This window comes from Brassica napus, chromosome C7, assembly GCF_020379485.1.
Source record: "Brassica napus cultivar Da-Ae chromosome C7, Da-Ae, whole genome shotgun sequence".
NCBI classification, from domain to species: Eukaryota; Viridiplantae; Streptophyta; class Magnoliopsida; order Brassicales; family Brassicaceae; genus Brassica; species Brassica napus.
In genome coordinates, this window is record NC_063450.1 from 40414312 (window position 1) to 40427393 (window position 13082).

Consider the following 13082-nt stretch of genomic DNA (forward strand, 5'->3'; position numbering starts at 1 on the left):
CATAAGTTGATAAGGCAAAAAGGATGTGGGACAGTGCATGAGCCGGTAAGGGCCAGATGCATGTCCTTAGCTGTTTGAAGACTTCTCAAGGGTTACTTATGTCTGTGGGGATGGTTGGCTGAATGACTAAGTACCCAAGGGAAGAGTTTATGAAGGTGTAAAGGAGCTGGACGCAGTATATGGCAGCTGGCCATAGCTCGGTCCTAGCTCAGTTCGAGTGTGACAGCTCGATCAGCTGGTTTATGAGTTCATTCAGCTAGAGTAGCTGGGCCGATGAGCTAACAAGCTCTGTGGATGTGGCAAAGGTATGATCAAGCAATGTTGCATAGATCTAGATAGAATGGTTAGGGGAATGGAACCTCAGATTTGTATGCCTTGATTTGGGTTCGGGATCGACCTTGGAGTTAGCTGGCAGTTGTGTTTACTGACCAGTAGCTGAGGTGATCTGACCAGACAAGTGTTAGATTGGATTTAGTCCAATGGATGATAGATGTTATTCCGCTGTGCATAAGTTGAAAGGATCTAGCTAGGGAATGACTAAGGTAGTCTTGAGCTAGGATCTGAGTTAGCCCTCGCCAATGGGCGATATTTTAAATAAAGGGCAAAATTTTTAGAGGTTCGGTCCGGGTATGGACTGAGCGACGTGAGGCATCGACCGCGGCCTAGTCGGCCGGGATCGGGTCTTACATCTCATCTCACTGTTTCTCATTAATAATTCATTATTCTGCTCAGTAAGCAAGAGACAAGAAATAAGATCAGCATAGGTCTTAAAACCTTTCTCACGGTACTATTGTTGTAACAGCACATTGCTTGTGTGGAAAGTAGAAAAGGTTTTCTCAAGAATATCCTCATCCGTAATACTTTCACCACACAGTTTCAATTTTGAAACGATCTTAAACATGGCCGAGTTGTACTTGTCCACAGACTTATAGTCTTGGATTCTTAGATCTCTCCAATCAGACCGAGCCTTAGGTAAGATCACCGTTCTCTGGTGATCATATCTCGATTTCAATTCGTTCCAAAGATCTAGTGGATTTTCAATGGTTAGATATTGATCCTTGAGACTCTTAACTAGATGATGACGAATGATCATGATGGCTCTGTAACGATCCTTCTCATTTGGATTACTGTTCTCGGTGATACATTCACCGAGACCCTTGGATTTCAAGATAATCTTAGCATCAAGCATCCACTGATGGTAATTGTCTCCAGATAGATTAAGGGCAGTGAAATCAAGGTTATTGATTTTCGACATCTGAAATCATATATTAATATTTTAGATCTTTAGTAATAGTTTTTAAGTTTAAACGATTAGGATTTTAGGTTCAAACAATCAAACAATGCCTCACGGCCAAGATCTATGCCTTACGGCCAATGAGTAAGCTGCACGGCCAAGTTAAGCCACACGGCTATGGATGCATTCGGTTCACTCTTATGCATTTAGTTTGTTATGTAATTGCAATCCTAACATGGTTTCTATTAGTTTATACGAGACGGAAAAAAAACAAGAAACCTCTCTGCCAAGCAATAGAACAAGCCACATGGCTATTTGGTTTGATTCAATACCATTCCTAACATGAGATTCTAAGTTCAAATTGCAATCAATCAAATGTGGTCAGGTTTAGATATGAATGCCGCAAGGCCACACGGCCACGGGTTATGATCTAGAATAATTGACCTAGAATGTATCAAGGCCACACGGCCACAATCCAAATTCAATTTCAAAATACTCTAAACTAGGTTATTTAGGGTTTCAGTTTAAACAAGACAAATTCAGATTAAAGTTTAAACAATCATAATCAATAGTTCTAGGTGATCAATCAATGTTCAAATTCCAAACAATACAAATCAATTTTTTTTTCAGATTAGGGTTTTGGGAATTTGATTTGATTTTAGATCAAAGGAGTTTAATTTTGAGATTCAAAACCTTCAAGTTTCTGATTTTAATTGATCAATGGATCAAATCTCGATTTTAGGGTTTGGATTGAACTTATAGAGCTTCGATTTACTCATAGGGGTTTGATCTATTGTCCTATGGCTTTCATCTTTTAGAGATTAGGTTTTTAGGGTTTCAATCTTTACAAAACAGCCAAATTCGATTTCATGTTTTCAGAATTCGAATTACCTTTAGGTTTTGAAGATTTTAGAACCGAACCACCAAGAGAACCTCGAGCTGGATGATCGGACGCGAGCTGGAACGAGCTGGAACGCGAGCTGGAACTGTCGCGTGATGAGGCGTGAGCTGGAACGGGACGCGTCTGAGCTGAGATCGTCGGAGTGCTGAGTTGAGACGGAACAGGGTAGAGTTCGTCGGATTAGGGTTAGATGAATGCACCAGCTAGGTTTAGGGTTTTAAGGGTTTGCGATTTTGGTTTCTTAGGCTCAGAGTGTTTAGTGACTATCGTGCTGATAACGTGTTGTGAAACTTAGGATTTAGAACTGTAAGTTTCTGTATATTATTATTGAATAAGTGTTCCCTTTATATAAGGGTTACAAGAGAGATAAATGGAAAATACAAATATAGGAAAGATTACAAATCATAAACATAAAGGAGAAGGAAAATCCTAATCATACAAGGAAAAGAAAATTGAGTTTCCTTTTCTCCTAAACTATGTAGCCGTCTCTCTCTCTCTAAGTCTCGCGGCTGCCGCCTCTCTCTCTAGGGTTGGGCCATCTCTCTCTCTAAGTGTATGGGCCAGTTATGGACCGGGCCAGTTATGGACCGGGTCGGTTATGGACATCCATCAATTGATTTATAACAGTCACTAATGAATTTTGAAAATTTCAAGTATTTGTTAAGAGATATAAATTCATTCATCAATAATATTTTGTTATTATTTATTCATCCTGCATTTTCCGATCCTTTAACTAAGAGCATCTCCAAGTCATCCTTATATTTGTCTCTAAATGCTATAATAGAGTAAAATCAGCTCCAACCCACCCCTATTTTTTCCCCTAAAATAGAGATTGCTATTTTTTCCTCTATATTTAAGGAAAAAAATAGCATTCCTCTATAATAGAGGCAAACGTTTTTATTTACAAAGTAGTCCTCTAATTTCTTATGATTGTAACTAAAATACTTATGTATGAAGAAATACAATTCTTACATATAAAATTACACCTTTTTGTTTACGTACTAATTATTAATTTTTATAACTATAGTTATAATTAAAAAAAAAATTATTATTTATTTAAAAGTCAATTATAATTAAAATAAAATAAAAAAATTATTATTTTATTCAAAAGTCAAAGAATTTTTATTTAAATATTAATCAATACAACATATTAAAACAACTTAATACTCTGGTAAATTACTACCGGATCCACAAAGATTGTTAAAATATTGTCCAAACGATGTTGATGGAGGAGGAATTTATTGATTTTGTTGTTAGTAACTGCGCTTTTGTAAAATCCGTGCTTTCTCTGCTTGGAAATGTTCACGAACATTTGGATATTCTATGGAATTTAAGTCACAAAATAAAATTTTGTTTTCTTCTTTCATCTCTTCCAAAGCATAATTTTGTCTTTGAATCACCAAGTGTTGTTGTATTTGTTCACTTGACTTCTTTAGTTGTTCCCTGAATTGGTTATTTCCTCTTTCTAATGTATTGATAACCGAATTGGTTTGATCAACAATTTTTCGCTTCATTTTGGATTTCTTTACTCCAAGTGGTCGTGAAGATGGAGATCCACTAATATTCTCACTCTCATCATTTAAGTTTAGTGAAGAAGAAGATAACTTGGTGATGCTTGAGTTGGAGAATCAAGATTGAGATTATCTGATTCTAAAGATGTGTACTCAACACCACATGGATTAGAGAATCGTTTGGCATGGGCAACACCATCTTGAAATTTTTCAAATTTTTTAATAATGTCCCACACATGCTCAAATTTCTAACCTCCTTTAAACATTGGATCTTCTCTTAACATTAATTTGGCTTGATTAACCTGCATATCATTTAAAAAAACATTCAAATATTCATACAAAAATTATCCAAAAAAATATATGTAAATATAAAAATTAATTCTTACAATATCATCACTTGAAGCACCACTTGGACGTCTATTTTCACATTGTTTTATGCATGCATGCAATTTTTTCGCTGCTTTTTGAATTGTTTGAACCCGGGATTGAATTTATTTTTTGGACCGGTCACTCCACATTGCATCTTTTCCATTGTCGTAAGCTTCGACCACACGACCCCAAAATTGATCGGATGATTGATAAACACCTTGAATTAGATCTTGAGAAATTTGCATATAAATGTGACATAAAAACTTATCTTCTTCACAGGAATATCCAGAAGAGCGGGACATTTTTTGATAAGTGTAAATATTATAGAAGTCTTTAGTGTTGTGAATACAAATGTTGTGTCTATGATGGTATTTATAGGACAAGGTAACACAATTTTATGGGCTTACACAAAATATTTTACACCAATGCATGTTTATTTTAGTCTTTCCTTGTAATAGTTAATAGCTGCACCAATGCATGTTTCAATTATTTTTGGGGCAGTAAACCTAGCTATCAAAAATATATATGCCCAACGTATCTTTGCATTGTTTGACCTAGAACTCTAAATTATTTTGAGCAATCTCATTCATAGATTTTTAAATGTTGTAGCTGGAAGTTTGTGTGCATTGTTTGATTTAACACTGTCAGTGCTTTGTTCAACTTAACTACTGCAGCTTGAAGTTTAGATAAGGTCAGTGCTTTCGTTGGCTTTTTATTGTGTGAATCAAAATATATACAGAATTTCTGATGCTAAGCACTAGTACCTACGATGTGATTATTAAACATAAACATTCAAATAGAAAATAGCCTTTAGAAAAAATATATAAAGAAAAGATAACAAATAAGCACCAATGCATGTTTCAATTATTGTTGGGGCAGTAAACCTAGCTATCAAAAATATATATGGCCAACGTATCTTTGCATTGTTTGACCTAGAACTCTAATTTTTTTTTGAGCAATCCCATTCATAAATTTTTAAATGTTGTAGCTGGAAGTTTGTGTGCATTGTTTGACTTAACACTGTCAGTGGTTCAACTTAACTACTGCAGCTTGAAGTTTAGATAAGTTCAGTGATTTCATTGGCTTTTTATTGTGTGAATCAAAATGTATAAAAAATTTCTGATGCTAAGCACTAGTACCTACGATGTGATTATTAAACATAAACATTCAAATAGAAAATATATATCCTTTAGAAAAAATATATAAAGAAAAGATAACAAATAAGCACTAATGCATGTTTCAATTATTGTTGGGGCAGTAAACCTAGCTATCAAAAATATATATGGCCAACGTATCTTTGCATTATTTGACCTAGAACTCTAATTTTTTTTTGAGCAATCCCATTCGTAGATTTTTAAATGTTGTAACTGGAAGTTTGTGTGCTTTGTTCAACGTATCTTCGTATTGCTTTGTCTTCTTACATCACATGCTTGGCCATTTAACCGATGTTGTACTAACACTAAATTTTCACCATCTTCTTTACAATACTACACAATTTTGTGACTGAAGAATTTAATGAAAGTCATGTAGTTGTAGGTTGTAATGTTCTCTAGCCAACCTAGATATATTCATAACACTTTAAAAATTGTTCTCACCTAAAATACAAAAAGCCAAAAAGAAATGAAATAACCTGATGAAAAGCAAATATAAAGAAACTGACATTGGCCTAGTGCACTTGGAGAAGTAGGACGTGAGACAACTAAATGTAAACAATTTTTTTATTACAGAAAATAGAAAGAATTTTATTTACAATTATGTCACTACATTTTCTCTATAAATAGATCCCATCATTTTCTTTTAGTCCTCACACTTCTACACACAAATTATTTTGCTTACCTTACAAAAACATCTCTAAAAAAATGAATTTCAGTTTTACTTTACCAAATTTTCACCATTCATCATCCTCTTCTTCAGATGATGAAAATATGGAATTTTTCAATGTTCTTGACCATGAAGAAGAAACAGTGCAACTTGCTATTTCTAATAACAATCTGGTTATACAATATCTTCTTAATCAACAAGAAAACCAGGCGATTCATGGTGGTTCAGTTCCTGGCCGTTGTTTCATCCACTGTAATCAAGAGAGTGCCCATGATAGATTGTTCAATGATTATTTCTCGGAAACTCCAAAATATAATAATATTTTATTTCGGAGGAGGTATTGTATGTCTCGTTCTCTATTCCTCTGCATCCTTCATGAAGTTGAAGTTCATGACAACTACTTCACACAACGAAGGGATACTATAGGTAGACTTGGATTGTCATCTATTCAAAAAGTAACCGTTGCTTTTCGGATGCTAGCATACAGTCTTCTTGCATATGCCGTAGATGAGTATATAAAGATTGGTGAATCCACGACAATCGAAAGCATGAAGAAGTTTTGTCGAGCTATTGTGGAGATATTCTCAGCCCAATACCTACGATCACCAACACTTGATGACGTTTCCAGACTTCTTTATATTGGCGAAAAACGAGGCTTTCCGGGAATGTTTGGTAGCTTAGATTGCATGCATTGGAAGTGGAAAAATTGTCCTACTGCTTGGGCTGGACAATATGCTGGTCGTAGTGGATCACCTACTATAATTCTTGAAGTTGTGGCTAATTATGATCTTTGGATATGGCATGCATATTTTGGATTGCCGGGGACTAATAATGATATTAACGTGTTGGAGTCTTCTCACATTTTCTCCAATCTTGCTCAAGGTATTGCTCCTCTTGTCCACTATGTCATTTAAGGAAAAGAATATAATATGGGTTATTACTTGGCCGATGGTATATATCTGAAATGGTCAACCATAGTGCAAACTATTCATGAGCCAGTAGGTCCAAAGAAAAAATATTTTGCAGCACAACAATAGGCATGTAGAAAAGATGTAGAACGTGCATTCAGAGTTTTACAATCACGTTTTGCGATTGTGAAAGAACCGGTACGTTTTTGGAAAAAAAAAGTACTACATGATATAATGACTACATGTATAATTTTACATAATATGATTATTGAGGATGAGTGTGATCTCGATGCACCGATTGGAATTGGAAGAGAAGCTCCACCTCAGGAAGTCCAAATACCAGATAATGAAGATAACTAATTCCAAGAGTTTCTAAGTAGATTCAGAAAAATCAAAGATAAAAAAAGCTCATTTCTCACTTCCGAATGCATTAATTGATCATTTATGAGAAAAATTTAGTAATAATGATTGTTAGATAATGGTACTTTGTTTTTTTTTTTTTTGTCTAATGTATTTTTGTAATAAAATGTTTAATTTAAATAATATTGTAATATTATGAAAAAATTTCAAAAAGTATACTGAATGGGTTAATTTTCAACATTTGCAAGTTAGAAGTGTAAAATGTAAAATAGAAAAAGAATCTTTTCAAGAATATTCATTTTTAGAGGAAAAAATAGAGGAATACATTGGAGAGAAAATCACCTATAGAGTTCCTCTATTATAGAAAAAAAAATAGAAAAATAAATCGGAGAAGAAGGTATAACACAATCTAATTCAAACAGCTTAATGTTCAATATTTTGAAAGGAAAGAAGATAATCATAACTTTTTATCTCCGTCAAAGTCTTCTCGCTATTTGAGTAATAACTATCACATCATTCATAGACTACAGACTAGACGTAAATGTAGTTGCTGGAGTGCTGGACCATAACTCGGAAGCTCATAAGAGAAAAACACGTCGCTTCATAATATATTAAGGACGATGATCAACATTACATATACTGATATAAATTATATATATCAACATTACATATACTGATATAAATTTTATATATATATATATATATAAGTTATAGAAAATCAATATATTGGAAGGTTACATGAGTAGGTTTCTAATGACGGCAGCTTCTTGGCTATCTTCATCAACGGAGTCGAGGAGCAGCGACAAACGGTCACTGAGATTGTCAACTTCTCTATGCAGCTTTCTTATGTAGTTGCATGTGTCTTGCAGTACCTTCGATGCTGACACCTAAATTTTTAATATTATGCGTAAACATCATCATTCATAAAGACCACATACATGTACGGACATCACACAACCATGAATTTTCTACGTTTTCATTTGGTCAAAATAGAAAACAAAAATGTTGTGTCAGAATTCAAAAGTTTGGACATTTTGTTTGATTCGTGTCCCATCTTCTTTTAACGAAAAGGGACTTTTTCTTCCTTCTTAAAAGAAACAAAAAAATATGAACTATAGATGAAGAGGTTAAATGAAACTGATGTTATGTAATATACCTTATCAGAACGGCGCCGTTCACGAATCTCCGGCAAAAACTGACGGAGCTTACCAACGAGGTCGATCATCTGATCATCGGAGATCCTCGTAGCACTTGAAGATTGTCTTGATCTAATTCTATTAGACATTTTCTTGTAAGATTTTTAATTGGTCCTTAGGTGTGTAACACTACAATGTAGGAAGAAAATGACCCTTGAGCTGTGTACTTTATCTCTAAGATTGGACAACAGAGAAGAGATTGAGAGGAAATAGGGAGAGATAGAAAGATAGGCTGTATTAACTAACAAACTTTTAGATTACTGAAAATGAGAGAGGCTATAGAGCCAGTAGAGGGTTTATGTTTATCCCACAAATTTTATATTTTGTTAAAGGTGTGAAAATAGAAAGAGCAACGAGAAGAAAACTGGAATGTAAGAAAGTGTTTCGGGGTATAAAGAATCTCGGAGATATAAAGAAATTGTGATAAGAGGGACTTAAATAGGCCAAGGACCACCAGAAGAGGGAGAGAAGAGAGCAATAAACCTAGACAATGATGTAATGGGAAGAGAAAGAAATTTGATAACCTCTAACTGAAGTCGTTTAAAATAATTTATGTAAACCTTTTTTGTCAAATGTAAACCTTTTAATATTTGGTCACCGGAGGCTAAGAAATGGATATGTAATAGTAAATGCTTAAGTTACGTTCTATTAGTCAAGATAAGTAATCATTTATACTGACTACCATTGCAAAGTGTTTATTTATAAATTAGTTTGGATTTACACAACAACAACTTTCGCAATATAAAAAAACAAACTTATGCAATATAGGCGTGTAACTGTGCCATTTGATTTCTAAGGAAAAATGATTATTGACTACATGAAGTAGGCATGGACGTTCGGTTTCGGTCCGGGTGATTTGTATTTTCTGATTTTCGGTGTTATGTTCATAAGTACCATTCGGGTTTTACTAATTATCGGATCGGGTTCGGTTCGGTTCCGTCCGGATTCGGTTCGGATCGGATTTAACCAATGTTTAAAATCGTACAAAAATATATTTTTAAAAACCTCGAAAATTGACCAAATTTTTTTCAAAATATACAAATTATTTACAAATCTAATTAAAAATTAGTTCAACTATCTAAATTAACTAAAAAGTATTCAAAATAACAAATAAAACAAACTACAAAAATATTTTGAATTCTCTAAAATATCTACATCACCTTAATATATATAAAAACATTAACATATTTAACTAATTTCGGATATCTTCGGATCCTAATTCGGATTTCGGTTCGGTTCGGGTTATAACCAAAATCCAAAATAGTAAACTCATAAGTCCCATTCGGATATTTTCGTAAAACAGTTTGGATTCGATTTCGGTTTTTTCGGTTCGGGTTAAGGTCGGTACTTCGGGTTGAGTTAAAAACGCTCAGGCCTAACATGAAGTATTGGTCATCACATGGCTAACCATGCAAAATATACTAATGTATACTTAGCTACATGAAGTATAAGTTATGCATGTCAACATCCCTCAACTTAATGATATTATGTAGTTAACATCACGAGTTTAATTTCATTCATCCAAAAACTGATGTAGATGTCAGAGACCATTTAAATATCTCGTTTCATCAATTAAAATATAACCGACCGGACTGTAATTTAACTAAAATTAGATTTTAACCCACGTTTTAAAAGAGTAAAAATTTTTTTATACATATCTTATATACAAAATCAATATCTTTTAACATTTTTTGATATGTAGTGTTTTAACATTTTTATCTTAGTGTATTTAAAAACTGTAGAATAATATTGTTTTTATTTATATTAAATATGAAAGTTATATAAGATATTATGTAATTTTGTTTTTAATTATTTTAATATGTTTTCTTATCCACTTTTAATAAAATTTCTATAATTCTTTTAATAAATTGTGTGATATATAATTATTTGATAAATTTTAATTATAAACTTATTTGACGTCAATTTATTGACTCTTACATTTTATTTGCTTAAATATTATTTGATGTTAATTTAAACCAAACATAATTTCGCGTATATAACTATTAATTATATACTTTAGAGGATAAAATAATCTGAGAATAAAAATAAAATATGAAAGTTTTACTAAGTTTAAATAAATGCAATTTTTGTTTATGAAAATATAAACAAAATTTTTCATCAATTTAATTAATTTTATATTAAAAATAAGATGTTAGAGTGAGTAAATTGATATCAAATACTTTTTATAATAAAAATTGATCATGTAAATATATATCATACAATTAATCAAAAATTACATATATTTTATTAAAATTTAATTACAAAACAGATTAAAATAATTAAAACAAAATTAAATAATACCCTATATAACCTTAATATTTAATATAAATAAAATAGTATAACTTTAAAACACTACTTATCAAAATTTTATAAAATATATTTATTTTATAAATTAGATGTTGTTAAAAATATTTTTAAGCTTTTAAAACGCGGATTAAAATCTAAATTTTGTTAAATTACCTTCAGATACGCCATATTTTAATTGATAAAATGAGAGATTTAAACGGTATGTGACTTCTATATCACTTTTTGGATGAATAGAATTAAACTCGTGATGTTAACTACATAACATCATTAAGTTGAGGCATGTTGCTATGCATAACATATACTTCATGTAGCTAGGTATACTTTAGTATACTTTGCATGGTTAGTCATGTGATGGTCAATACTTCATGTAGTCAGCAATCATTTTTCCTATTTCTAACCAAATATACGATGGTCAATACTTCATGTAGTCAGCAATCATTTTTCCTATTTCTAACCAAATATACTACTGTAATTTTTAACATCTATACTATTAAAACAAACTTAATTCATGTGTGATTTTTTTAATTTGGATTATCCCTTAAAAAGATGTTTAAATTATTTTTTGTATAAATATTTGAATTATATAAATTATTCTAAAACAAACCAAATAGATATGCATATATTTTCTCTAAAATTATATCTGAATAAACTCTTTTCATATCTTTTTTTACAATATAAATATATTTCATTTTTATTAAAATATACCTTTTAAACATTTAATTAAATCCATATTTATTTAAAATAAATTTATATTTCATTTTTTACTTAAACAAAACTTTTAAATATTTAATTAATTTAATGTTTCTTTAAAAATTAAATGTATATTTCATTTTAACTAAAACATTTTTAAAAAAATATCTAATTAATTTTGTACTTATAACTAAACTCATGTACAATTTTGTATTGAATTTGCGATATTAATTTAATATAATACATTTTAATTAAATTTTTGATCATTAACTAATAAGATTTTTCAATTTGGAATTTTGTATCACATAATTTAAAATATGCTATAACTGAAAAATTAAAACAAATAAATTTAATTATTTCAAGTGAACTATAAAATTATTGTGTTTTAAAATGTTATATTAAACAATTAATAAATGATAGTATTAAAATTAATCCCGTAAAAAAAATTTATGTGTGTAAAAATGAAAATAATCATCCACTCGTGTACTGGTAAAGGTCTGGTAGTAAATTAAGTGTAATTTATCTCAGTCTGCAGCATGTTTAATTATCACTGACAGAAAATCGTAACTAAGTTACAGTCATTATTTATGGAGACTAACAATCAATTAATATATATCATTGGTTTGTTAACAATATTTAGAAAACTAGTAAACATATTGCTACTTAAAATATTGTATATTTACAAGATAATTACATGCTGAACAATGGAGGAGGGTATTGATTATAAATAAAGAGATTAAAATTGTGTTCCCAAAGCTGGTGTTGAAGTTGAAGTGGGATTTAAGAGAAGTGTTCCATGTTGAACTAACAATGTGGCCCTTTATGTGCATGTTACTAAATGGCAATACCATGTGATGACACTGGCTTTCTGTTTTCATTTCCATTACTATTTTCTTAATTATCTTTTTTTTAAAGTGTTTTCACCTCTTTTTCAAAAAAAATTGCATTTGTTAAATAGTCCCTCCCAGCATAGATCAAATCCGAGCAGCAAAAAGCTACCACCACTCATTTTACCACTAGGCCAACTCAACTAGAAGTTCATATTTTCTTAATTATCCCAATTTGTATTAATATTAAGAACTATAACTAGTGAATGATATAGAAAGTTCATAGTTGATCATCTTAAAGTAAAAAAATTGAACATTTGTTCCATTCAAGATTATAATCTATAAAATTTTATATTTTAAAAATCTATAATACTCTACTTAAAATATAACAAGATCTACATGTTGCACTCGTAAATTTGTGTATACGTTGGCATTTGTTAAATAGTCTCTCCCAGCGTAGATCAAATCCGAGCAGCAAAAAGCTACTACCACTCATTTTACCACTAGGCCAACTCAACTAGAAGTTCATATTTTCTTAATTATCCCAATTTGTATTAATATTAAGAACTATAACTAGTGAATGATATAGAAAGTTCATAGTTGATCATCTTAAAGTAAAAAAATTGAACATTTGTTCCATTCAAGATTATAATCTATAAAATTTTATATTTTAAAAATCTATAATACTCTACTTAAAATATAACAAGATCTACATGTTGCACTCGTAAATTTGTGTATACGTTGTGTTTTTTTTTTTCCGCTGAATCCAATTGCTGAAGCATTACATCAAATATAGAATCAAGCGTGGACTTGCTTCAACCTTGCAATTTATTACCCAAAAAAGTACTCCTTAATAAATTGCAAGGCTGCTTCCTAGCTAATTTAAATCCTATGTTTTGGAAGCTTGGGTACACTTTATTTATTAATTTTTTTGGGTCTAAAGCTTGGGTATACTTGA

At 31.1% G+C, this 13082-nt stretch overlaps 2 protein-coding genes across 2 annotated transcripts; one reads left to right on the forward strand and one right to left on the reverse strand.

Annotated features, from left to right (window-relative positions):
* The first annotated feature begins 981 nt into the window (after nucleotides 1–981).
* On the forward strand, nucleotides 982–7489 carry LOC111207837. The gene has a single exon (XM_048762159.1). The coding sequence runs from the start codon at nucleotides 5875–5877 to the stop codon at nucleotides 6748–6750; it is 876 nt and encodes a 291-aa protein (XP_048618116.1). The 5' UTR covers nucleotides 982–5874; the 3' UTR covers nucleotides 6751–7489.
* A 196-nt stretch (nucleotides 7490–7685) lies between these two features.
* Nucleotides 7686–9115, reverse strand: LOC106395033 (transcription factor PRE5-like). Its single transcript, XM_013835563.3, has 2 exons — nucleotides 8261–9115; nucleotides 7686–7991 (listed from the first exon to the last, which is right to left on the reverse strand). The coding sequence occupies exons 1-2, from the start codon at nucleotides 8387–8389 to the stop codon at nucleotides 7839–7841; spliced, it is 282 nt and encodes a 93-aa protein (XP_013691017.1). The 5' UTR covers nucleotides 8390–9115; the 3' UTR covers nucleotides 7686–7838.
* Between the last annotated feature and the right edge of the window lie 3967 nt (nucleotides 9116–13082).

Excerpts from the sequence above, each read along its gene's own strand:
- LOC106395033 (XM_013835563.3), bottom strand. The coding sequence starts at position 8,389 with ATGTCTAATAGAATTAGATCAAGACAATCTTCAAGTGCTACGAGGATC. Across the intron at positions 7,992-8,260 it reads AACGGCGCCGTTCTGATAAG|GTGTCAGCATCGAAGGTACT; the intron begins GTATATTACATA and ends TTAAAAATTTAG.
- LOC111207837 (XM_048762159.1), top strand. The coding sequence starts at position 5,875 with ATGAATTTCAGTTTTACTTTACCAAATTTTCACCATTCATCATCCTCT.